Source organism: Lissotriton vulgaris, chromosome 1_1 (genome assembly GCF_964263255.1).
Source record: "Lissotriton vulgaris chromosome 1_1, aLisVul1.2, whole genome shotgun sequence".
NCBI lineage: Eukaryota > Metazoa > Chordata > Amphibia > Caudata > Salamandridae > Lissotriton > Lissotriton vulgaris.
This window is the reverse complement of record NC_141685.1, coordinates 1,692,674,480-1,692,698,427: the sequence shown is the minus strand read 5'-3', so window position 1 is coordinate 1,692,698,427 and position 23,948 is coordinate 1,692,674,480. Positions and strand designations below refer to the sequence as shown.

General features: G+C 44.3%; 1 protein-coding gene across 2 annotated transcripts in view; it reads right to left on the bottom strand.

Moving 5' to 3' along the window:
• Positions 1-9,904: 9,904 nt before the first annotated feature.
• The window catches only part of NET1 (neuroepithelial cell transforming 1), a 271,277-nt gene continuing 257,233 nt past the window's right edge, over positions 9,905-23,948 (bottom strand). For both annotated transcript variants that reach the window (XM_086918933.1, XM_086918934.1), the window contains 8 exons: positions 17,494-17,601; positions 15,435-15,602; positions 14,809-14,968; positions 14,553-14,629; positions 13,821-14,078; positions 12,841-13,011; positions 11,294-11,480; positions 9,905-10,676 (listed from right to left, as the gene is read on the bottom strand). In XM_086918933.1, the coding sequence (XP_086775059.1) occupies positions 10,267-10,676; positions 11,294-11,480; positions 12,841-13,011; positions 13,821-14,078; positions 14,553-14,629; positions 14,809-14,968; positions 15,435-15,602; positions 17,494-17,601 (1,539 nt within the window). In that variant the 3' untranslated portion in view covers positions 9,905-10,266. The remainder of the gene's footprint in view (positions 10,677-11,293; positions 11,481-12,840; positions 13,012-13,820; positions 14,079-14,552; positions 14,630-14,808; positions 14,969-15,434; positions 15,603-17,493; positions 17,602-23,948) is intronic.

The window sequence follows — 23,948 nt, the reverse complement described above, 5'->3', positions numbered from 1 at the left end:
TCCCCATTTGGTTATCTTTGCTGGAGTGTAATAGAGGTCAAAAATGTTGCCTCCTAAGACTTCCAGTTATTAAAATCTAATTTGATAATTCAAATACATCCTCAGCCCATTTTGTATTCTGGGCACCAATATCATCAGGAAGACTTTCCAGCAGAGATTGATAAATCTTCCCTATACGGGATTTCATTCAAATTTTTTCTACCAGGGAAAACTTATCCAGAGTTAAAACTGGCCTCAAAGCATTTCCACCCAGAAAGCTCTGGATGTGCAAATATTTAAAGTTGTCTCATTTAGGCAGATCAAACCTTTCCTGTAAGCTTGCAAATGAGAACGTGACCATCATCACAAAGATCACCCAGGGAGTAAATACCTTTGTTCCCCCACCTAAACGTAGTTTGGTCCTGGAAGATTGGTGGCAAAGTACCACAAGCTGAGAATGGAGTATATACATTCAGATTTGGGATCTTCAGCTTACGCCGTACCGTACTCTAGACTTTATAAGCCGCATTAAGTATTTTGAATTTAGTCTTTTTATAGTAGCTGGGTTCCAGTATCCTAACAAGACAGCCCTTCGCCTCATTCCCCAGCCCGATTTCATATATAGTCGGTCTGGCAGCTGGCATAATTTCTGCCTTGATCCCAACTAAAAGGATCCCCATATGCTGCAGCATAGATGCCGAGTAATATAGGAGGAAGTTCGGAACAAGGGCAAAGAGCAGGGGAGAGCATGGGCACCCCTCCCTTTCTGATACCTTTACTAATATTGAATATGTTAGACTCCTGTCCCGAGATACGAATCGCAGCTTTCGGTGAGCAATATAGTGTCTTGACCGCTTGAATAAATTCAGGGCACAACCTCTTGCATCATAGGACAGACCATAGAAACTGCCAGGAAACCCGGTCAAACGCTTTTTCGGCGTCCAACAGGATAATCCCTTGCAGTGATTTCGTGGCCTGAGCCCAATCAAGAAAGGCTGTGATGCGTCTGATGCCGAGGTTCCCAATCTGTGCACCGTGGCGCCATCATATCTGGCATGGGGCGCCGCAAACAGATTGAGAACCACCAGAAGAAACCATGTGCAAAAATCACAGGCCTGCACGCTCCAGCACGGACTCTTAGAAGCCAGCTGGCTGCCTGACTGAACAGTTTTGTAAGCACGATGCTCGGACTGGTAGGAAATGCAACACTTAAACAATTTTGCATGTGGGGAGATTGTGAAAACAGTTGCTGTACGTACAGTTAAATTAAAGGTTATCCTGAAGACTGACAGCTAGTTGAATGCATCATGAGGAATGATGTTTTAAATTTTTAGGGCGCACCACCGAACAAGGTCTAATATGGTTACCATGCAATTTCCTTATTTTAGAATTGTTCGTATTTCCTTTCAAACTTTAAATACCACACAATACCCTGGCTTGCAGATTTTTAGATGCCTCAACATTTCCAGTTCCTGGTAGCTATTTAAAGATAAAGATTTAAATCTGTGCATTTTGGGTTTATTATTTGTAATCACAGCTTCTCCGAAGCGTTTTGGTGCTAAACATGCAGATGGGGCAGAGTTCCTACGAGTTAATAAGAAAGGTTAAAAAGTTAATTTTTGGAGTATTGCAAAGGGGAACAGATGTGTATTAAAGCATAGTTTTTCATGAGATTATTCCATTCCCTGACCAAAATATATTGAACCGGTGTTGTAAATGGGAACAGAGTGGCACTTCTGAATTCAGTAAATTTTTGGGTTGCCACAATAGGGAAGTAGAGTTGGTTCATATCTCTGTAATAATTAGACAGCTGGTCAATTTATTAAAACAGTTACTAAATGCTTTTGGCCATTACTTAATATAACAATTTTAGGCACATATACAGAAATTTAGAAAGCTACCACCATTTATTTATTTATTCATTTATATAGCGCGTTATCACCAATAGGTCTCGAAGCGCTTGTACTTGTAAAGACCGAACATTACAGGAAACAGGCAGTCAGATTATAGCATGCCCCATGCATCCTGAAAAAGCACAGTTTTTAACATCCGCCTAAACGGCAATAGATTGGACTCCTTCCGAAGGCAGAATGGCAGTTTGTTCCAAGCTGCCGGAAGGATAGTTGAAAAGGCTTGTCCACCCAAGGTGGACAGGCGGTAGCGAGGGCTAACCAAAAGAGTATCCTCAGACGAGCGCAAAGACCTCCTAGGGATGTACTGCAACAATCTGGCTTTGATGTAACTAGGCGCATTGCCATAAACTGCCTTATGTGCTATGCATAGACCTTTAAATATTATCCTCTGCCTGATGGGGAGCCAATGCAGTTGACACAGGAGAGGCATGCGTACTCCTGGGTTTTTTAAGAATCAGTCTAGCGGCATCATTCATGACTATCTGCAGTCTTGAGAGTTGTTGCTGGGGAAGCCCAACATAGAGGGCATTCCCATAATCCAAACGTCCTAGGATCATTGCAGACACCACGCTCCTTAAGGTAGAAAAGGACAACAGTTGGGAAATTTTTCGCAGTTGCCTAAGGAGGCCGATGCATGTGCCCACCACGGAAGACACTTGCTTCTTCATAGACAGGTTACCATCAATGTGGATGCCCAGACTTTTCACCGCGACTGCAGGTACAGGAGTCCTACCCAACTCCTGTCCTTTTTTTCCTTTTCAGGACAAAAAGAAAAATTGTTAACAAAGATGCGGCTATTCTATATTATTGCTAACCAATACTTTTGGCTTTTTCAGTCTATTCATGTCCACTTAAATGATTGCATTGAACTGCATGACTAATTTATGGATAACTATACTACTCTACGTTCACTCTACTCCTGCTGGCATGCATTGGCACATTAAAGTGATCTCACGAAAGGTGCCAATGAGAATTATTTATTTCGTCCACGCCTATCTCCCTCTCCACCTTGTTTCCAGCAGTGAACCCCTCCCTCTAAAGGCATTTTTTTTAATACAAAATATAGTTTTAAAAAATTCCCTATGCAGACCCCACTGCTGAGAGAATTGTTCCTGACATAACCAATTAAAGTTTTTTTATTATATAATTGTTATATTTTTAATTTGTTACATCATCTATGATTATAATACCTCCATCGGCTTCATCCTAAATATTTCAAGGTGAAAAATAGAAGTACTTCCGAGGCTGGGCTAACATCTTCCCCACCCGCCAGGAAAAGGTAACAATGGGGAGTCGTGGCCAATGGCCAACAGGTCAAGGGAGCCGTGGGTCGAATACGTTTGGGAACCTCTGATCTAATGTGATCTACTGTATCCCTCCCCGGGATGAACCCATGCTGACGCAATGAGAAGCTATTATTTTGGAATATATCTTACCATCACAATTAATAAGTGAAATGGGCCTAAATCTAGATGGACTAAGTTCAGGCTTATCTTTTTTCCTAAATACAACAATGATTGTCTTGCGCCATGAATCAGGAGTGCCACTTTGAGCTGATTGAAACAGAGACATGATATCTTGCCGGAACAATTGCCGGAATGTTCTTAAAAAATTCCAACAGGATGCTATATCGACCCACCGCCTTACCAGAAGCAAAGTAGGTTATAGCAGCTTCCACTTCTTCCCAAGTAATCAAAGCTGCGAGGGCCACGTTTTGGTCGGGGGTAACCTCTGTTGTTTTTAAGTCTTTAAAAAATTCTTCTGAGGAATCTCCCGACATAGTGCCATCCTCAGTGTAAAGCTGGCTATAATAGTTCTGGAATACATTCAAGATTTCTGTCGGGGAATTCTGTACCTGACCTAAATGGTCTTTAATCCTGCATATTCGGTTTGAAACCTCCCGCTGCTGTAAGCGTTTCGCTAGAATCCTCCCGGTGTTTTCGCCAAGTTCATATCTACGCTCTATGCTGTACATACTTGGCCGCTAATTCTTCGCCAAAATGCTGGTGTATTTTACATTTGGCGATGGTGATTAATTGTTGGCAATCTTTTGTATTTTGGGCCCCTGCTATTTTCCCCATAAACCCAATCTCAGCCATCCTCAGCTGATCCACCCAATTCCTGAGCTTCCCCTGTACTGCCTTCTGACGCGAGATAGAGAATCTTAGAGTCTCACCGCGTAGACCTGATTTAACAGCATCCCAAATTATTATTTCAGAAGCTGTATTTCTATTAATAGAAGAAAATTCCCTAATCCACTTAGCCATATGTTCAAAATACAGCTGGTCCAGCAATAACTTCCTATTGAAAGTCCACTGCCTCTGAGGTCTTAAAATACTGCTTAGTGGTACTTTTACCACTAATGGATTATGGTCTGAGATAAGTCTAGGGAACATCTCAATTTTGACTGCCTCAGCTAATTGGCTAGAGATAAGGAAGAGGTCTAAACGGACTAGCTTATTGTGAGGGACAGAATAGAAAGTAAATCTTGGATCATCTTGTCTGTGTCTTTACCACACATCAGCCAACCCATGCTCCATAACTAGTCCTTGAGGAGCCTTGAAAGTTCTGCCTGTTTCCTCCTAAGTATTCCTCCTAAGTATTAAAATTGATGTCTAAATGTACATTGAGACCTCCACAGAAAATCGCAGGTTGTGGCCATATAGCCAGTTCTATACTAAAGTGGTTCAAAACAGATGGGTCATGTAAGTTAGATCCATAGATGGAGCAGATTGAGATAGGAGCATTATTAATGATGAATTCCACAATTAACCACTGACCCATTCTGTCGTTTACAAACCCTGATACCACGCTTTGCTAATATAGCCACCCCTTTTGTTGTTGTGCCCTGTTGAGAGCAGGCTAACAGGTCAAGACTAAGTCCTTCAACCAGCCGCACTTGTTCCAGGGTATGTGGGTCTCTTGAATACATATGCCAATCTGCATAAATTGCAGAATCTTAGCCAGCATGCCTATCTTTTTCCTGTTGTTCTGACCACAAATATTCAAAGAGCAAACACGCATTTTACCCGTCATGCTTGTGGTCAACACACCTCAAATCAAATCTTGCCATATAATACCAGTAAGAATACATAATACTAGTAATCATTTAATTTTCTCCTGCATATATTTAAAAAATGCCATGACATCCCTTGAAGAACATCTGCACCCATATGACCTCTCTAACCCCCTACCCCTTCCCGTCTCCCACTCCCCTATTTCCACCTCCTCCCTCCTACTAAATGAGGCATAAGGACTAAGGGTTCTCAGTGATGAGGAGCCAGCCGCTCCCTGACCCCCCCCCCCCCCCCCAAAATGAGAAAAAAGAAAAGTAGCACACAAGCATTAGAGACCTAATCTTAGAATTAAAGTAGCCTCAAATGACCATTAAGGAATCTACAAAGAGGGAGAATTACAGTTGGATATCTGCCTTCAATCGTTTGCAGAAACCATTTAGCTAGAATTTCAGCAGAGAAAGATTGTGCCTGACCCTTAAAGATAACCTTTAGTTTGGCTGGATTGAGCAAGAAGACCGGTGCCCTTTTTGCCTCAAGCAATGGCATCAGTTGCCTCAACTGCCACCTTTTCTGTACTGTTGTCTGACAAAAATCGGGTCTCACAAAAAAATTTGCAGCCCTTTCCCGCCCTTTTCCTATCCGGCCTGGCTAAGTCATATATTGCTTCACGGGCCAAAAAATTATTAAAACAAATCAAGATGGCCCTAGGTTTGTCTACCGATTCTGTTTTTTGGCACTGATTAAAAGGAAATCTGTGGGTCCCTTTGCAGTTCCACTTTCCAGTCCCATTGCGTAAGTTCGGGGAATGCCTCAGAGAAAAGTTCAGCCACAAAATTCCGGATGTCTGCACCCTCCAAACCCTCTGGAACACCCAGAACCCGCAGATTATTACTCCTTGACAGATTCTCCAAGTCAGCTTCCACATTGTATCTTCTTTCTGACCTTTCAGGGAATCAGTAAGAATTTTTTGCACAGCAAGTTTATCTTCAAGTGTCGAGATTCGGGCTTCAGCCTTCCCGATTCTGGCTGCAAATTCAGAGCAGGTCTTGGCTACCCTGCGATCTCAGTTCTGCAATTTTCGCCAGGCTCCTTGGGTGTGTGAGCTCTCTACTAGTCTCCTCCCGATGAGTCAGAATGCTCTGATAAATAATAGAAAGCATAATTTCATCCGGATTCCCCAAACCTGCATATCCTGTGGGTGCTCCTCCAGCCACTGCTTCCCCTACATCCAGATTAGGGGTAAAGGAGTAATCTCACACCACCAGCCGGGGTCATAGCTTTGTTTACCCCAGTTTCCCCTGTTTGCGAAAAGTTGTTGGGGCACACAAGGAGTTATTTTCTGACTCTCCCTCTTCAAAGCACAGACTATCCATATCGCTTTCCTCCCCATGACTCTGTTCATCCTCTGCCCAATCCCTTCCGGGACTCTCATCCCCGAGGAATTCGAGATATATGACATTGAATAAAATGTATCCCCCGAGTCCCCCTCTTACGGATTCCATACTAGGCTGTTCCACACCTTGAAGCGCCAGCTTAAGGATTTTATCCTCTATTTTTCCCCTCTCACCAGAGCTACTTCCATGCTTCTGAGTGGCTTCATTTTCCCGAAGAGCAATATTCTATTGGGTTTCAGTCTCCCCGGGACTCACAATCTGTCGGCTAGTTGGTATTATAACCCCTTTATCAGATATCCTGATGGTATTAGTTGAGCTGTATAAATTTCCCTCAGTTCCAGTCCGACCTTCTAATACGCTTACTCCCTCCGTTACCACCACCTGTCCAGCACTCACTTTGTTCTCTTCATTCTCACTAGGCAAAGGAGTAGCTGCCATGCTTTGAAAGAGTGATCACTGGGGTGCCACAGGAGACTTCCCAACCACATTGCCACCAGCGGTTGTTTCTGCCTCTTCCCACCTGTGCTTTAAAGAGAGCCGGGAGTGTTTGCTGCCCATGAGCAGGGGGATCTTCCCCTCCCGCTCCCCAGAAACTGGAGGTGCATCACCGGCTGCTGTGCGTTATTGTCCCGCGTCCCCGCCATTCAGAATACCAGACGGCATCGCTGGACTCTCGGAGCCTGCAAGTGGCCCCCGGGTCCCAGTGCCCCTTGCAGTTGTCTTCGCCGGTATTGCAGGTGAACGGTTGCTATCAGCTGAGAATGCTGAAAGCGCTGACAGAGAGAAGGGACCCACGTGAACCAGTCTAAAGGGTGCCGGTATCTCCAGAGCCAGGATAGCCAAATCATGCCGTCCGTTTCCAATACAAATTCCTTTTTTCATGCCGAAGTCAGGTAAGTCGAAGGGGGTTAGTCAGGAGGGTGCCAGCGAGTCAGCTCACTCAACCAGCAGCGCGGCCGCCATCTTACCCCCGACTTCAACCGGCCATTCAGAACTCTAATCCTAAGCCCAGAAGAATCCCTAGCTCTACAAGCCAGTCAGAGCACAGATGCAACAATCAATAAGAAGTTACACATGCTTTATGTGACCTTAAGTATAGGCTGCTGTGCAGGGAGGTGCTCCTGAAGTCAGAATCTCCTTGGATACAGACAGGCTCAATCTTCACTTTGTAGTTCCTGCTAAACCCTCCAGGTAAGACCGAAATCTAAAGCCACTATCAAAATACTGCTTTTCGGCACTTCAACAAATCACTTTTTCTAGCTAAAAACAAGTGCTACTTACTCTTTCCAAACACAATTTTTACCACAAAGCATATTAAGCTGTTTTTTTTCAAACACACCCCGGCTACTCTGGGGTGTATTTTCCATTTTTAGCTTGTTAAAAAAATTAATGGGTGTGGATTGCCTTTTAGAGGCCTCAGCACAATATAAAAGAAAACCAGTAGAGAAATGTAAATAATTACGGGTAAAAAAAGACCAGAAGTTTTAAAAGTACAAATTGCACAGAAACCAAGATATAAATTTAAACAGACACAGGTAGAGGAAAAGAGCGGTTTTAAAGTTTGAAAACACACAGCACATAGTCTGTGTCTCTTACCAACTTCTTTGTCCAGTTCACTGGGCTGTTTAGGGCTCAGAGAAGCTGGGGCTACAGAATGGAGGTGTCTCTCCTCAGGTTCCCTTCAGAAACGTATGGGCCTGTGCAGGTGTGAGGAAAGGGCTCAGGGCTGCTTGGAAGCTTTAGGGACAATAAGTAAAGCACAGGCTGTCGTGCAGGGGGGCAGGTAAGTGCTCCTGATGTGCATCTAAATGAGAACTGTTTCGATGTATGTGAGCACCAGAGTTGTGTGCATATTGTTTTGCCTATTTGTGAATTTGAAGAGAAATAAAGTGAGATAGGACTGTCAACGGAGCTATACAAATACTAAAACAATAATTGGTCTTTTTCTTTTTTTATTGTATGTCAGCCGCTTAACTGTACAGTAAATTTACAGAGAACCACTCATTTTTACATATGTACACCCCCCTCTTTGGCTGCCCACCCTAAACATATGCCCACCTTTCACATTAAAACTTTACAGTATATGCATGTTGCCGTCACTGTACAACTAATTTCATATTGGACTTTTAAACTGCCAATAGGATTTTTGTGGACTCTTTTATACGAAATTTAAACTTAAATTAGTAAATGCCAAACTGGTTGATATGGACTCCACCTAAAGATGATCCCATAACATTTCACAGCAAGTTGGCACAATTCTTAGACTATCAAATGCGTCATGGATTTTTGTAATTTTACTTGCGAAAACTACCACTATTTCATTACTTGTCATTTCTTCTTCGTTACATCAAGATGAGCAACATATCTTTTCTCGCAGACTCTCTTCAACATACAGTAGCCTATCTGTCTTTGTCTCCATCTGCCTCTGCTTTTATATTCCAGAATAAAATGCCAATATAATAATGAGACAAAGAACACCTTCATGTTCCTTCACCATAAACACTGTCTAAAACCTTCTTTCGACATAGCTAAACAGTCTTAAATTCTTCCATCAATGTGGTTCTCCAACAGTAGTCTAGAGCACACACAAGCCATGGTACTTATTTGTAACCACCACAAAAATGCTCCATTCCATGAGTTATCTTCCCACCTGCGTCATCCAATGGCTCAAATACGGCTTGGTATTGAATTTTAACCCTCTTTTGGTAAAAATATATACAAGTATATATTCCAGCCAGGAGAGTTCCTTTGTTACACAGTGCTATTTTGTGTCAGATTTAAAAAAAAAATAATAATAATAATAATTAAATACAAGGATTCTAGAAATCTACTTCCAGAAAAAAATAAAAAAATACATGGCAAGTAATGCAAAACAAAATGAGGAATGTACAGTGAGCAACACATAAGACAAAGTTCCAGTCTGTAAAATTCAAAACCTGTTAAATACTGGGGTCTGTTTTCCCAAAATGTATCTGCAGAGTAAAAAGAATTTCTAATTGGGTAGATTAACACCACAGCCTTTAAAATGAGGTTTCCCATTGGAAAAACATACTCCTGAATTAAATAAAATGTCAACCCTGGTGCTGTGAATAAGAATCTCATGTCCTTAATATCACATTTCATGGTTTACTGGCCAAAAAATATTCTTAGTGACTACGGGGAACACTCTTACAGAGCACAAGGATCATTTCCAGGCTTTCTATGCAGTCTTAGATGTCAAACTGGGCCTCTTCGTGCTATCCAGTAATGGAGATCCTCCATGTCGTTTAACACCTATCCCAGAACACTGAAAATAAGGCCCAGATAAAACTACTCTATGCACACCAAAAACTCTTGCTATCAGTCCACAGGGCAAATTGAGTAACAATCTTGCAAGTTTAATGCAGACAACTTTTGGCAATGTGTGAAGAAGTAAGCAACACAGATTTACTTTTTAGACTGAATCTACCGGTGGAGCAGCAAGTTACAGTTTCTGTATGTACTGTACTAGTACAGTACCTATTCCAATGAAGGGAACAACTTCACTATAATCAGGGGTTACCCTGAAAGAGCTGCAAGGAAGGAATACTACTGTGCGCGTGAAAAATGGCATACACGTGAATACAGTTCCGTCTTTTATTCATCACTGATGGACCACATCTCAATTGCCAACTGGGTCAAGCCGGCACACTGAGTAATGGCGTTCTCAAACATCTTAACTCAAAATACTGACTTTTCTTCTGCCACTAGCCACCGGCACAACCGCTAAAAAAACTTTATTTGATTCACAAATTAAAAATCTGTGCAGTGTCTTCCGCTTCAAAAACAGACTCCAGATTAACAGCTTTGACTGTATACCAATAGCTGCCACAAGAAAAAACAGAAAACGGTAGGATCGCAAAAAAGATCCTAGCATGCTCACATTACAAAAATAAAATGTACACGTTTATAAATAATAGTTCCCCCCTCAGTTCGTCTGGGGCTTTAAACCAGTGTCTCTTTCCGCTTGGCGCTCGGCTGTGTTTTCTCTCTTGTCCGCCGGTGGCCAGTCTGTGCTCTCTGGGCCATTTTAGGGCTCGGTGCAGCTTTGGCCGGAACTACAATAGGGCTGCACTCCTTGGTGCTTTCGTCCAGTTCCATTTGAGTAATGACTGATGTCACCGATGGGTGGCGCTGCAGCTGGGTGTTCGCAGCTGGCGGTTGATTCTCTTCGGACTCCTCGCAGAGCTCGGGCAGTCCGTTCAGTTCGGTCGGAGAGCTGGCCTGCTGGAAAGGCGCCACAGCGGTTCGGATGCAATTCAGCCACTGCTGTTTGTGGAAGATATCGTTGGCCTGGAGGGTATGGGACTGGCCAAGTGACGGGTCACGAAAGCGAACTCGGAAAATATTCTTAGCTAAAAAACGGAATTAAAAACAATGTTAGCTTCAAGTTAAGCCAGTGGAAAGTGTATAAGCAATTTACAAACTACTTATGTTCATGTATTTATTTTTGCTGTTAAAACAATTAAGTGAACCTTACAATATTTTTTGCTTGCAGATTAAAAAAAAGTATTAGATTCACATAATTGAAGGCGTTTCAGTTTTAAGCTTGTCCAACATGAATTACCTTACAAGGGAAATGTTAGCTTTATGCAAAGAATCCCGTAGTAATTTCAATTCAATATGGACTCTTTTGCTGGAATGTCAGCTAACCATTTATTTTTCTATTATATCATTTTTACTATATTACCGCATTTTACATAGTTAAAAATATTAAGTCCCAGAATATGATAATTAGTTTTTCGGTTCACAATCTTCCCTCTTCTGTTTTATTTGAAGAAATTCCCACTAAATAGGTTGCAACACAAGTGTGCAATCTGTTTAATGAAAATCCATCGAATCTTCTCTTGACCTTGTCATTTAATTTGGCTGCTCTACAGTCTACAGTAGCCAGAAGCAAAGAGCCTGAAATAGGCAAAAAAGTGATCTTGTACTAATACGAGACCTTCATGAAAAAGGTGCATGGTGTTACCTTTGTCAGAGTTGCTGAAGGCTCCTCGGAAGGAGCCGCCCATCTTCACGTCGCCGTCCTGCAGATCCTCCAGGATGAGCTCTTGCAGGGGTATGGGCTGCCGGTACACCTGGTAATAGTGGCGCTCATTCCGCGTGACAGGGCGGGTTAAAACCAGGATGTCTTGGAAAAGGAAGAGGTATAACTTCTGTGGAAGATAAACACATGTAAAAAACGTTATGGATCACTGGACAATCATGACTTACATCTAAAAACAGTTGGTCCATTCATTTAGTATAATGGTCAAGCAGACTCGCAACAGAACTGGGAAATGGCTGCTCTTGGACTACTATCCAATGTATAAAGTTGTTCACCATATACTCTGAATAAACCACCCTGCATAAGATTTATTCCTGCTTCCTTTTAAAAGGTCTTCATTAAATACTACTACAATAGCTCTAGCTTGGTGACATTATCCTGCACTATGTGGAAATCCCCCCCCCCCCCCCCCCGCGCTCCATGTGACGTATCTCAAGTGACTTGCCAGGCACAATGCGTGAAGACCTCAAATCCTTTATATGCACTGTGGCTCAGTCGACATCATTTGGATTGATACATTCTAAATATACAATCATGTTCAGTCCTCGTGCACAGTAAAAGCTGGAAAGCTCACGCATTACGCTGCCGCGACGCCCAGTGTCAAACTGCCACTTAAAAGAAACCGAAGGGCCAAAGTTATGCACCCAAAGCCTTATGCAAATCAACCAGACTACTTTGAAGCCTAAGCTTGTAGCTTCCTGTCCACCTATTCCATAGAAACGAAGTCATTCAAAAGCAAGAGGCAGCTAGGCAAACACGGCTGATCTGAAAGACTCATTTGACTGAAAGTCGCATACCAAGCACCCCTCTTCACACAAGAGCAGTATTATGGCTGCACAGTCAGCCAGCCTTGTACTCTGAGCAAAGAAAGGGAATGTCATTTCCTCGGCTCAAGGATTCATTACAGACAACTATTTGAGGGAGTGGTAGACTGGTTTTCATCATTTGAACGTTCCCTTTGCCTTCAAAGAATAACCTTGGGCAGGAAATCCAACACAGTGACATAGTAAACATACACTAAGTTCTGGGCAGAGACCTATTGAATAATGAAGACAGGGCCGGCAAAACTATGTGCACACAGCAGGAGCACATACACACATCTAACCCAACTTTTAAACTTCTGCAGTAACACTGAAATGATGAAAGGGACTGATGGCTCATTAGCAAAACAGAGTGGAGGGCGTTAAGAAATATAGATCAGAGCCCACCAGTGTCCATGCATTAAGCAATATACAGCTTACATCTACACATGAGACACTGACGCACAACTTGTGAGGTATGTCTGGATGTTGACCTGTGCACAGTTATCATGCAGGACTATATTGCATTTGTGTGCCATGTGAAAAAAGCAAGAACAAATTCACAAGTCTAAAACTAAAGATACAGCATTTGCCCCAAAAAGGCGACCCTATGGGGCTTTTCTATGCACCACCAAGCACAGTTGGCGACATTTAAGGAAATCAACTTACATGTCCATTCTTATTCTTCAGCTCCCCATGGCAATGCAAGACTCTGCTGGCTTCGATGCGCTCATCACGCTGCCTGTCGTCAAGGTACTCCAGCTTGTCAATGTAATACTGGCATTCCGACTCTCCCTTCTTGAAGTTAATGTCGGACAAAACTCCCTGGATTATAGAGATCTGCAAAAGAATAGCAGACATTCATAAATATACGTTTGTGTGCTACTCTATATCAGACAAAGAAAGGATGGAGGTCAGCATACATCTAGGACCTATGAGCTGCCAACGTAAAGCAGTGAATGGGTCTGCAGCCATGCGTCTATCCACATTAACATGTACCCTCAAACCCCACCATTCGAATGCCTTAAGATGTGAACTGCCGCAACCCTAGGGTGATTTAGATAATGAGTTCTCATATAGCCCCCACTCATCCAACATTACTACTAGGTGTTTTTGGGAACACCTATAGAGCGGAGCCAGAGTTGCCAAAGTGCCATAGAAGTAAATAGAAAGTGAAGTAAACATTCTGTGCAGCACACACACAAAAAAACACTGGCTGAGCTGGGGATGTAAAAGGCATAACAAGAACAGAAGTAGTATACTACAGAGAAGCTCTGGCACTACGTGCGAGCCAGTCCAGCCATCTAGATGAGGCATAAGAGTTGGACCATAAGAAGCAGCACCTATTAAGCACATACTCTTTCCAGTAACGCCAAATGTATCTTTTCAACACACCAATAGCAAAGACATAGTATCAATCTAGCACCAGAATTGTTCTGCTTCCTCAAGCAACAAACCCTAACCGTGTCCATTTAAGCAGCCAGGTAACATGAACTCCATGTTTCCTCTTGAGGCAAGGTCCTCACATTTATACGGGTCAGGGGGCTAGTTGACCCCCACTTTTACACCCCCAGGCGCCACCATGTGCATTATTATACTAGACAGAGTCCACTATCAGACATATGAAAACTCAAGCGCTAACTACTTACCGCCTCTTCCAGGCTCTGCACGTCGGAGTGGTCGTTAGGGGTGTGCCTCAGTATTTCCTTAAGCAGCAGAGGGTATTTCACCAGGCGGCTTCGAGGAATATCCAGGAAGCTCCACAAGTCTAACTTGCGGCTGAAGGGGGATTCGAGGCAGCGCTGGAGGAAGTCCTGGACACGGCGGTCTAGCTTCTTCTGATCCAGGAGTGCCTTTGCAGCGAGCTGGTTGCTGCAGTAATGTTTGTAAGCATTCAAGCCTGGTAGCTGCAGCCAGAAAAAAGGAATTAGTACAATTAACACATATTTTAGTGGGAGTGAATACAATTTATGGCATACTTCATAAACAAATTCTTGTCAGAAGGATTTGACAGGATGCTTTATGCTGGTAGTCAATTTGACCTGATTTAGTGTGAAGGGCATAAAAGCTGCTTCACAACAATGTACATCTAATCGGGTGGGCATTAGACAGGTGTGCGGCTTCACAACAAAAAGCGGATTCATAACCAAACTAATGAATATTGGGGCTTTAGTGAACACCAGCAATCTACAACTTATTGCTATTCTGCTTTCCACATTTACCATTTGAATGTCGTTTTTTTTTAATTACCAAAAACCCAGGCCACACACGAGCAAGAGTTTTGAACATCGACAAAGTTGTGGGGTGATATGATCTCACAACCACCACAGCAAAATAAAGTTACTAACTTAACTATGTTCAGTAGCACAGCAAAGACTTACCCAGTCTACGAGAATTTGACCAATCTGTCCCACCGTTCCATCAGATCTCGTTGCTTGTCCCAACCTACACAATAGGTCTGGAAGTACAAAAAAAAGGACCAAATGAGAAAAAAATCTTATTCAGATGCATCAAATCAGTTGCAGCACTGCCGAATAAGTCATTATTTCGATTAGACCATAAACATGACAAAGCCGCGAAAAGCAGATTCGGGCCATGACAAAACTATCACTACAGAAACAGCTGCAATCTGCCTACCTTCATGCAGAGGTATGTAGGAATCCAAATCCCCAAAGATGTGGGCAAGTTCCTCCTCAGACATAATGGACAACTTCAGCATGGGATCATGGTAGGCTTTCCTGGCAAGCTTAAGATCTTCAATGAGGTCTTGTTCTCCTCGGGACATTTCAAATATGGCCTGCCCAAAAAGGATGAAAGTACTCTTTACCAAATGTTCGTCTTTACACCTAGGCTTCATTGCATCTTACAAAATCCACAGCTTGCTTATCTGCCATCATTACAGGCCCACACATTAAACAGGTTTGAAACATTTGACAAGAAAGCAATTTCTTTTCTATTTGTATGTGTTATGATATCACTGTAATTGACACCCCTTTGAGAGGTGGCTGTAGCGCATGAAGCAAACAAAATTAGATGTACACTCTAAATGGATCTCTTCCACCGCTGTGCAATTTCAAGCCCAATGAGAGCTACTCAACTGGGCAGAGAATTGTAAACCGCTGGTACAGATTTCTGGTGCCACTCTATTAGTTGAACCAATCATCGGCTCTTCGTACGAAGCCACATTAGGAGGAACTTTCCATAAGTAACAGGGTCTACTGAAAGTCTCGCTTTGCCACTCTTGGACCACTAAGAGTACACACCTCCTGGCGCTTGATTTCCTTGGTGCTGAGGGTTTCTTTCATGTTGACATCAAACATCTCGGACCAAAGAACACTGTTCCTCCTCTTGGGTGGAGTTGGGCCGGAGGATCTGCTGCATGACTTCTGCGCACAGCTCGGAGACTTGGTGTCACTGCGTAGAGTGAACGACTGTGGGAGAGAAGAGTGTAAGAATAAACATCAAGAGTTCTTTAGGGGCATTATTGTATGAAACTACTAGTAATGTACTTTCAATGTCCGTTCAGTAGCGGACAGAAGAAACAAAACTGCTTTGGTCGTACTAAGAACAACTGAGATCATTCAGCTTGACTTTTCAAATACCTGCATAGTGAGGAGTAACTCTGCAAATACAGAGGACATACCATACCCTTTTTGCGGAAGGATTCTGCCTGCGGCCAGCTACGACTAGTCTGCATCAATGTTGCTAAGGTATCCAATTTTGAAAAGCAGCCCCACCAATTTGGAGGAGCAGCCCGGCCCCACTGTGTCAGCAGTTTAAAAGGGGGAACACTAGCATGCTGACTCGGCATTAACCGAAACCAGGGCTACCCTTGTCCAAAAGCGAATCCCCAACAGCATATACCCTTTTGCCTATAGTCTGTTCCTCTTCTGTTCAAGAAAACGGGCACCTGGTCAGTGAACCCCTTGGAAAGTGAAAAGATAGAACATTTCCGCAGCCAATAGTGACATGGGCACTTTGACAATCTTCATTTGGTACGGTTGGGGTTAGCAGTCTGTGCTTCGCACAATACACTACACCGTCCATGTGCTGACCCAAAGACAGATTTTGATAAAGATGGAGTTAGCAGTTAGTGTCCCTGGTGACGGCTATCCACCAACTTATTAGTTTGTTGCCATGATCTATGCCCTTCTCAGATAAACAAACTTAAACATGAACACACAAACTCTTGCTGTAAAAGGCAATATTAGTGTGAGAATTTGTTGAAAAGTAAGTAAATGTTTAGACTGAATAGGAAATATAGACAATCTAACCAACCAATTACCCAGGCCAGAAGAAATAGATAATGAGTATGTCCATTGTTTTAACCACATCAGCGCGGCGCAGATTCCTGCGCTATGCTGAACGTTGTAATGAGCCAACGGGCTCATGACGGAACAGTTCCGTCATGAGCACAGGCCAACCGACGCTCATGACTGAATCGTTCCGTCAATAGCATTGAAGGGGTTAAAACACTCCATTCTCGACTCACTCATTACCATCTCATACTCGGTTATTTATGCACAGACTTGAATAGAAGACCAGGACTGCTAACCAAGCCCACGTGTCAACTCATTTCAGTCACACGTGACCCTAATATCTAGTGCAGTCCTCACTCTAGCCTTGTGTTAAGATTATTCCATTAAACCTCACCCAGGTCTTCGAAGTCTGGTAGTGATCTTTCCTCACAACCACAGCCTAAAGTAGTCACTAGGTCCCTAGATGTGAATGCCTAAAGGTGTATCCCCAACCCCCTCGAGATCACAGATGTACCTAAACACCTTCTTTAGGATAACCCAAGGTTCCGCTATCGACTGGGGATCTCGGCTAATGCAAGTCACTCCCTGCCTCCACATCTATGCAACTTCATAGCACGGCACATAAGCCTTTCTAATAAACACCTAGAATACTGAAATCTAATGCTACCGTGTTTGCCCGGACCAAAAGCACGGCAAGCGCTTCCAGCAGATGGACGCAGGTAAATCTATCAACAGCGCTCCACAATACTAGTTGCACAGTTCATTGAAGCTGTACTCTAGTACTGACTGCATGCAGTCACTACTGTGTCCTCATCACCTTAAGATTCGTTTCTTCAAAGCTACCAGGCTGTTTGGATGCAAAACCTAATATTTTTGTGATTTGGTAAGCCATTCACTGTGTCATTTGGCATAACATTTACACCATGAACGTGGGAAAGTAGAAAGCAGCACAAGGCCAAGGAACATTAGCTGAGAAAAAAACAGGTTACCATCTGCTAGTTACAGGGCTTACTAATCACAACCGTGTGTCGGTAAACACACACATGAATGGACACACACTCACCTGAATGGTTTGACCAAAGCGCCTGACTGCACCACTTCTGACAGGTGAAATCAAATTTGCCAAGGAGGTGACTCTGGTCAAGGGTCGAACTCGCTTGTAGCTTGGCTCCTGCGAAAAAGACAAAAAGGACAGGTTGTTGAGCAGGTGTAATTAGGAGAACTGATGTTATGCTACAGGTTCAGGGCTGTGGAAAAAGCAGACCGAGTGAGACACACGAAAAGGTGAAGGTGGCACTGCCAAGCCTTCTCTCTGGGTGCCATGGACCCGGCCCAAAGTAGGTCAAGGCTACGATTCAAACTCTGCCCTCAGGTTGCCGAGGACAGTTTGGGTAAGTGAGTTCTGAAACTTACAGTAAGTACCACTATTGGGCGTTCGAACTGCACAGGAAAATCATTAACAAAAACAACATCTGAGAAGGAGCGAAGTGCGAGAAAACTCAAACAAATCAAGTTTGCGGGTTGGGTTCTGGGGAATGGTAGATACGGGAGATCTTTTCAAACAAACTTATTTAATTGTAACTTTTTACAGGCCAACTACATAAATTATTCCACCTTTGACAGATTGCATTGCATGTTTAGTTATTTATTTTATTTATTTTGAGAGTTTTATATAGCGCGAACAAGATCTTTGCAGATAACAGAGCGCTTTACACAGGCAGGTGGAAGGGTAGGGGAACAAGGGGGGAAAGTAGGGAGGTAGATCATCAAGTTCATGTACATAGCAAAAAACAAATTACTTCTAGTATAGGTATGAGGTAGCACGGCCTAGTTGGAGCGTAGGCCATCAAAACGTTGTGAATAATACCGAAATCGATAAAAAACTGATATGAGGTAGCAAGGATCTAAGCACTTTAGACTAATATAAGTCCAGACACACGTACATAGGAATACATAGGCTGTATCATAACAGAATACTGATAATACTGTTCGCAATGAAAATCAAATGAATTGTTCAAGTGTATTTAGCCATACGGATACTTTTGACTTCTTTCTTAAAAAGAAGGGAGGAAGAGATGAGCCTCGTTTCAGGAGGAAGTGCGTTCCAGATCCTGGGCGCCATTCCAGAGAAGGAGCGTTTGTACGTTTTTTCCTTCCGGAATCTTCGCGGTTTCAACAGAAGATTGTTTGTGCTCCTGGTAGCTCTGGACCCACCGGACATTGTCAGCTTATGAGTGAGGTAGCTGGGTGATTTCAGGTGTATAGCCTTGTGCGTCATGCAGGCAATTTTCAACTGTATTCTGGCTTCAAGAGGCAGCCAGTTCAAGGATTTGAAGTCAGGGGAGATATGCAAATGTTTTTTTGATCCAGTGATGAGTCTTGCAGCCGCATTTAGTGACGCTCTGAGGGGTGCAGTTGTCGTTAGGGGGAGGCCACAAAGGGCCGCGCTGCCGTAGTCTATGTGAGGGATGACTAGAGCTTGTACTGCTGTTTGGAAGTCTTTTGCTGGGAGGAAGGGTTTCAGTTTCCTCAAGGTATTTATCTGGAAGTTCGCCCCCTTAGTAGCCTTGCTGATATGCTGCTGCATGTTGAGGTTGGTGTCGAGTGTTATGCCTAGGGATTTTGCTGAGTCCACGATGGTCGGTTGGACATTGAGTGCTGTTAGGTGCTTAAGCCATGTTTGTGCGGAAGATATTTTCGTGGGAGGTGAGATTAGGAGGAACTCAGTCTTCATAGCATTGAGTTTGAGGTGGTGTCGGCCAGCCAAGATTGGGTGCTTCTGATCGTTGAATTCAGACTCAGGATGTCTTTAGGGGATTGTAACTTGAGATATATTTGTGTGTCATCAGCGTACATGTGAAAGTGTACATTGGATGCTTGTAACAGAGTGGTGAGAGGTTCCATAACAAGGTTAAACAAAGTAGGGGATAGGCAGGAACCTTGCGGGACACCTAACGATACCGGTACTGGGGAAGACATTAGGTTTTTGCTCTTGAATTTTTGAGACCTGTTGTGTAGAAAGGAAGTGAACCAACGAAGCACAGACCCAGAGAAGCCCATTCTTGTCTTAAGGAGTTTGAGTAAGTTCTCATGTTTCACTGTGTCGAATGCTGAAGAGAGATCAAGAAGGATGAGGAGGCAGGTATTATTTTGATCTAAGATTTGGATGGCGTCGTCAATTATGTGAGTCATCGCCGTTTCAGTACTGTGCCCTGCTCGGAAGCCTGATTGGTGTGGGTTGAGGAGATCAAACTGTTCTATGTGCTTTGTCATTTGTAGTTGGACGCATTTCTCTAAAAGTTTGGCGAGAGTGGGAATGTTGGTAATCGGGCGGTAGTTGTTTAGGTCCGTGGGGTCGGCTGTTGGTTTCTTCAATAAAGGTGTAACTTGACCAACTTTGAGGGAGTCCGGGATGGTTCCTTGTTGTAGTGAGCTATTGATAATTTTAGTCCAGAGTGGGAGTAGCAAAGGGATGAAGTCTTTTACGGCGTTAGCAGGAAGAGGGTCAGTAAGGTGATTGGATGGTTTTAGGGTGCTGAGTATTCTGTAAATTTCTTCTTCAGAGTAGGTGTCAAAAGATGACCATGTCGCATTGTTCTTTAGTTTATTTGGTGTTGAGCAGTTGGGTATTGAGTAGAGGCTTGCGTCAATGAGGAGGTCGCTCCTTATATTGTCAGTTTTTTTGTTAAAGAAAGCTGAGAACTCTTCACAGGAAGGAGTAGTGCTCATGATGTCGACAGCTGGGAGTTGTTCCTTAGATTGAGATCGGATTAGCTCGAACAATTTACTTGGATGGTTTTTTGCTTGGTCTAGCTGCATTCTGAAGAACTCTGACTTTGAGCGTTTTATTTTCCTGAAGTATGCATTTCTCTTTTTCCTCAGAGTTTTGAGATGCAATGTCGAGGGAACTGCTCTCCAGGTGCGCTCTGCCGTTCGCATAGCCCGTCTCTCTTCATTGAGACTCCCGTTGTACCAGGGGTTGGATATCTTAGTGGATACTCTTTTCAGTTGCATTGGAGCGGCCTCATTGATTATTGAGGCCATGGAGTTGAGATAGTGGTCAGTTAGGTCCTGAACGTCAGTAGCATCAGTAGGGGGGAGTAGGAGATTGCAGCTGTTGGGGGGTAGAGAGATTGGATTGAGTTTCCTCATGTCTCTTTTCCAGACTTTGGGCTTGGCGTATTGCACCGGGATGAGTTTTACTTTTTCCTTGATGAGGAATGTGATAATATGGTGGTCTGACCAGTCACACGGTTGTATTGAGTCAAGTTGAGTGGTGCCTTCTTTGGAAATGACCAGGTCGAGGATAGAGCCTTTGTCATGTGTCGGGGTGTTGCAAATTTGAGTGAGGTCCGAAGCGGTAAGGAAACTTTTAAGGCTATTAACTACTGCGTCACCGCAGTCATTCCAATGGAGATTGTAGTCACCAAGGTAAATTTGTGTTTTGCCGTCCTGCGTTGATTGATATTGTGTCCATGAGTTGTTGGGAGAAGACGATGTTGTCCCCCGGGGGGTGGTACATGATGTGTAGTGAACATACAGGTTTGTTCTCGCTGGTGACATCAAGGCAGAGGTATTCACATGAGGTAAGAGGTAATTCATTTTATGTGTGGCATGGCACTGGTACCAAAATAAAGAACTACTGGATGAGAGAACAGTTCCTGATTGCTGGTTAATGAGGGCGTCGCCAGGGCATGAACACTAATACCAAGCAGACCCCCGGCTGGCACGTTCACTGTACCAAATGGCTGACCCTAGGCACTGGGCGGGATCACAAAAGATCTTACACTGTTGCGTTGATTGGGAGGAAAGACTAATACCGCTGGTAACGTTTCATTTCGAAGCACAGTGCCTCTTGAAGGCCTCCCAGCAGGCCTGGGAGTTGAACCCTTAAACCGGTGATAAGTTATACAAAGGGAGCTATTTATCACACACCTCGCATCAAGGCAGAGTTTATTCTCGAGGTGCAGTGACAGTCCCACTCTCACTTGCGGGGTGACCATCGTAGTGGATGTCTGGAGTCAGGCACTTTGAATGTAAGCGGGCCCAGTCAAATACATGGTGTAAATACACTTTCAAAGTGCAGGTGGGGATTCCCAGGAACCGAGATAACAACTTCCAATGCACGCTCCTCGTGTTTTTCCCTTCTCAGTCTAATCTAGATAGCGCCTGTGTCAAAGTTTCTTCTCAAAGTCTGGACTGTTCGAAAAACTATTTTTAAATCCCGATTTGCATTGTATGTGTATTTGTATATTCTGTTTAAACACCAGGTGTTGGCTTGATGTCGGAAGGCGGTGCCATATTTCGTCTCTGCGATATGAAATCCCTCACTGGTGGACTCATCTGGGAATGACGCAGCACGCACAGCTGCCTGGTATGCACGGCATCTGCTCCCGGGCTAGGAGGCGCCTCTGCTTCTAGTCAGCCACCGCGTGCACGTGTACGTGTTTCTGCGTGACCAAAGGTCACAAGAGCCATGACCTGGATTGACTAGAGATTTCAAGAACCATTACTTCCGGTCAGCCACTGAATGCACGTGTTTCTGCAGCGACAGGAAGTTAAAAGAGCCATCACTTCCATTCAGCCACTGCGTACACGTGTTTTGAGGTGACCAGAGATCACAAAAGTCATGGCCTGAAGTGACTAGAGATTTCAAGAGCCAATTCTACCAGTCAACCACTGCGTGCACGAGTTTCTGCGGTGACTAGAGGTTACAAGAGACTGCAGTGCCTAGAAATTACAAGAGCCATTACTCTTATCCAGGCACTGCTTGCATGTGTTTCTGCAGTGTCCAGACCTTAAGAGAGACATTACTTTCAGACAGCCACTGCATGTATGTATGTATTTCACTACAGGCAACTTGGCACAGACAAGGAAGCGTAAAACTAACTGCACAGTGACCAGAAGTAAGTAGCTTGCAAACTTTCAGTCAGCCGCTACATGTGTTTCACTAGAGGGCCTTCGCACTGGGAAGTGGGGATAGACCTGCCAGAGGAATGATGTGGCGTTACTTTCGGGCTAGCACGGAATAACTGTGTTCCACTAGACGACCATTCAGTGACCATTTAAAGTAAAACGACTCTAGGACTAAAGTCAGTCGTGCGGCCAAGAGACAGAGCTATGGCACCAGGAGGGCAGGTTGTGGCCGAAAGTAACCCTTGCCTTGTTTTCAGCCCGTTTCTGTTTCACCTTGGAGCTTTAGAACGTAGGCGGGAGGGAACAACGGTTCAAATGGAACACAAAAGCTCCAGGACCCAGGTTTGCCACCTGCCATTTAGAGGAAATGTGCATGGTTCAGGAAAACAGGCCCTGGTAAGGGAGGGATCAATGCAGAAGAAATGGCGGTGAGAAGGGCTCCTGCATGGGAGATACGGCGGGGGCAGGAGCCTGGCGTCAGCTGACCGGCTCATAGCCGCGGGGGCAGCGGTGTGTCTGCTGTGAAATAAGGTGCAAATGAAGAGGATACAGGCATCGCCCGCGGGGGTAGAACCCTGGCTGGAGCTAATGGCCTTTTCTACAGCCAGAACTAGGCGGTCCCTTAGCACTGGGCTCGGATGGGGGCTCTGCAAAATAACGCAACTAAACAGTGGAGACTAATGAAACCCGAACAAACAAGGTAGGAAAGCGGCAAAAGGCACTACCCATTGGCCTGACATTCTTCTACACACTCCCAAACAGCGATCAAAACAAGGCCGTTCCACAAACAGGACCAACATTTTCAAGAAGGCCAGAAGCACGTCCACGCTGCCTCGAGTACTCAAGCACGTCAAGGCCGGCGTCTAACGTCACATGTGTGCGTGTCACAAAGGCCGGAGCGTTTCGGCTTCGTGAATGCTGCCCGACTACAAAACAACCTTAAAGGCCCAGCACGCCATTGGAACTGGCAACCAACTTGATAGAAAGTATGCAAGTGTACTGAACGTCCTAAATAAACAGCTTATTCTATCTGGTAAGCCAACAGGACACAGCCAACACTGTCATGGCGTACACAACGCTCAACCGGACACGTATTTGCGCACACCTCGCTAGGCACGGGCTTCCTGTCAACTAATGGTGAGTAGGTGCGGTATGTTTATGTACAGTGCGCCCTACACACAGCGCGTTACTAACCACGGCTAGCCACAGTCTTGGACCAGTCACGTTGGTGCTTGGTTGCCCGCGGGCCTCCTCTCACAAAAGACAGGGGTCAGGAGTTCACTGCAGCAGGGCCCTCGGGCAGCTGTTTACAATGCCCATGCCTCCCAGGATGCTACCGTTTAACACGCTTGCATTGTTGCGGGGGCTACTGTTCGGCCAGGCTGACCTGCCTTTGTGCTTTAATGACATATGGGCGGGCTTGGCAGAGCAATCAGCGGACTGACACTCCCCATCCACTTGACCCGGCCTTTTCTCCATTGTTATGCATATTTTGGGGCACAGGCAACTGAAGGAGGCTGCCCAGCATGCGAGCTGGACAGTGTGGTCACATACAGTCCAGCATGCACACTGCTAACACTTGGCCTGGCATTCTTTGGATGG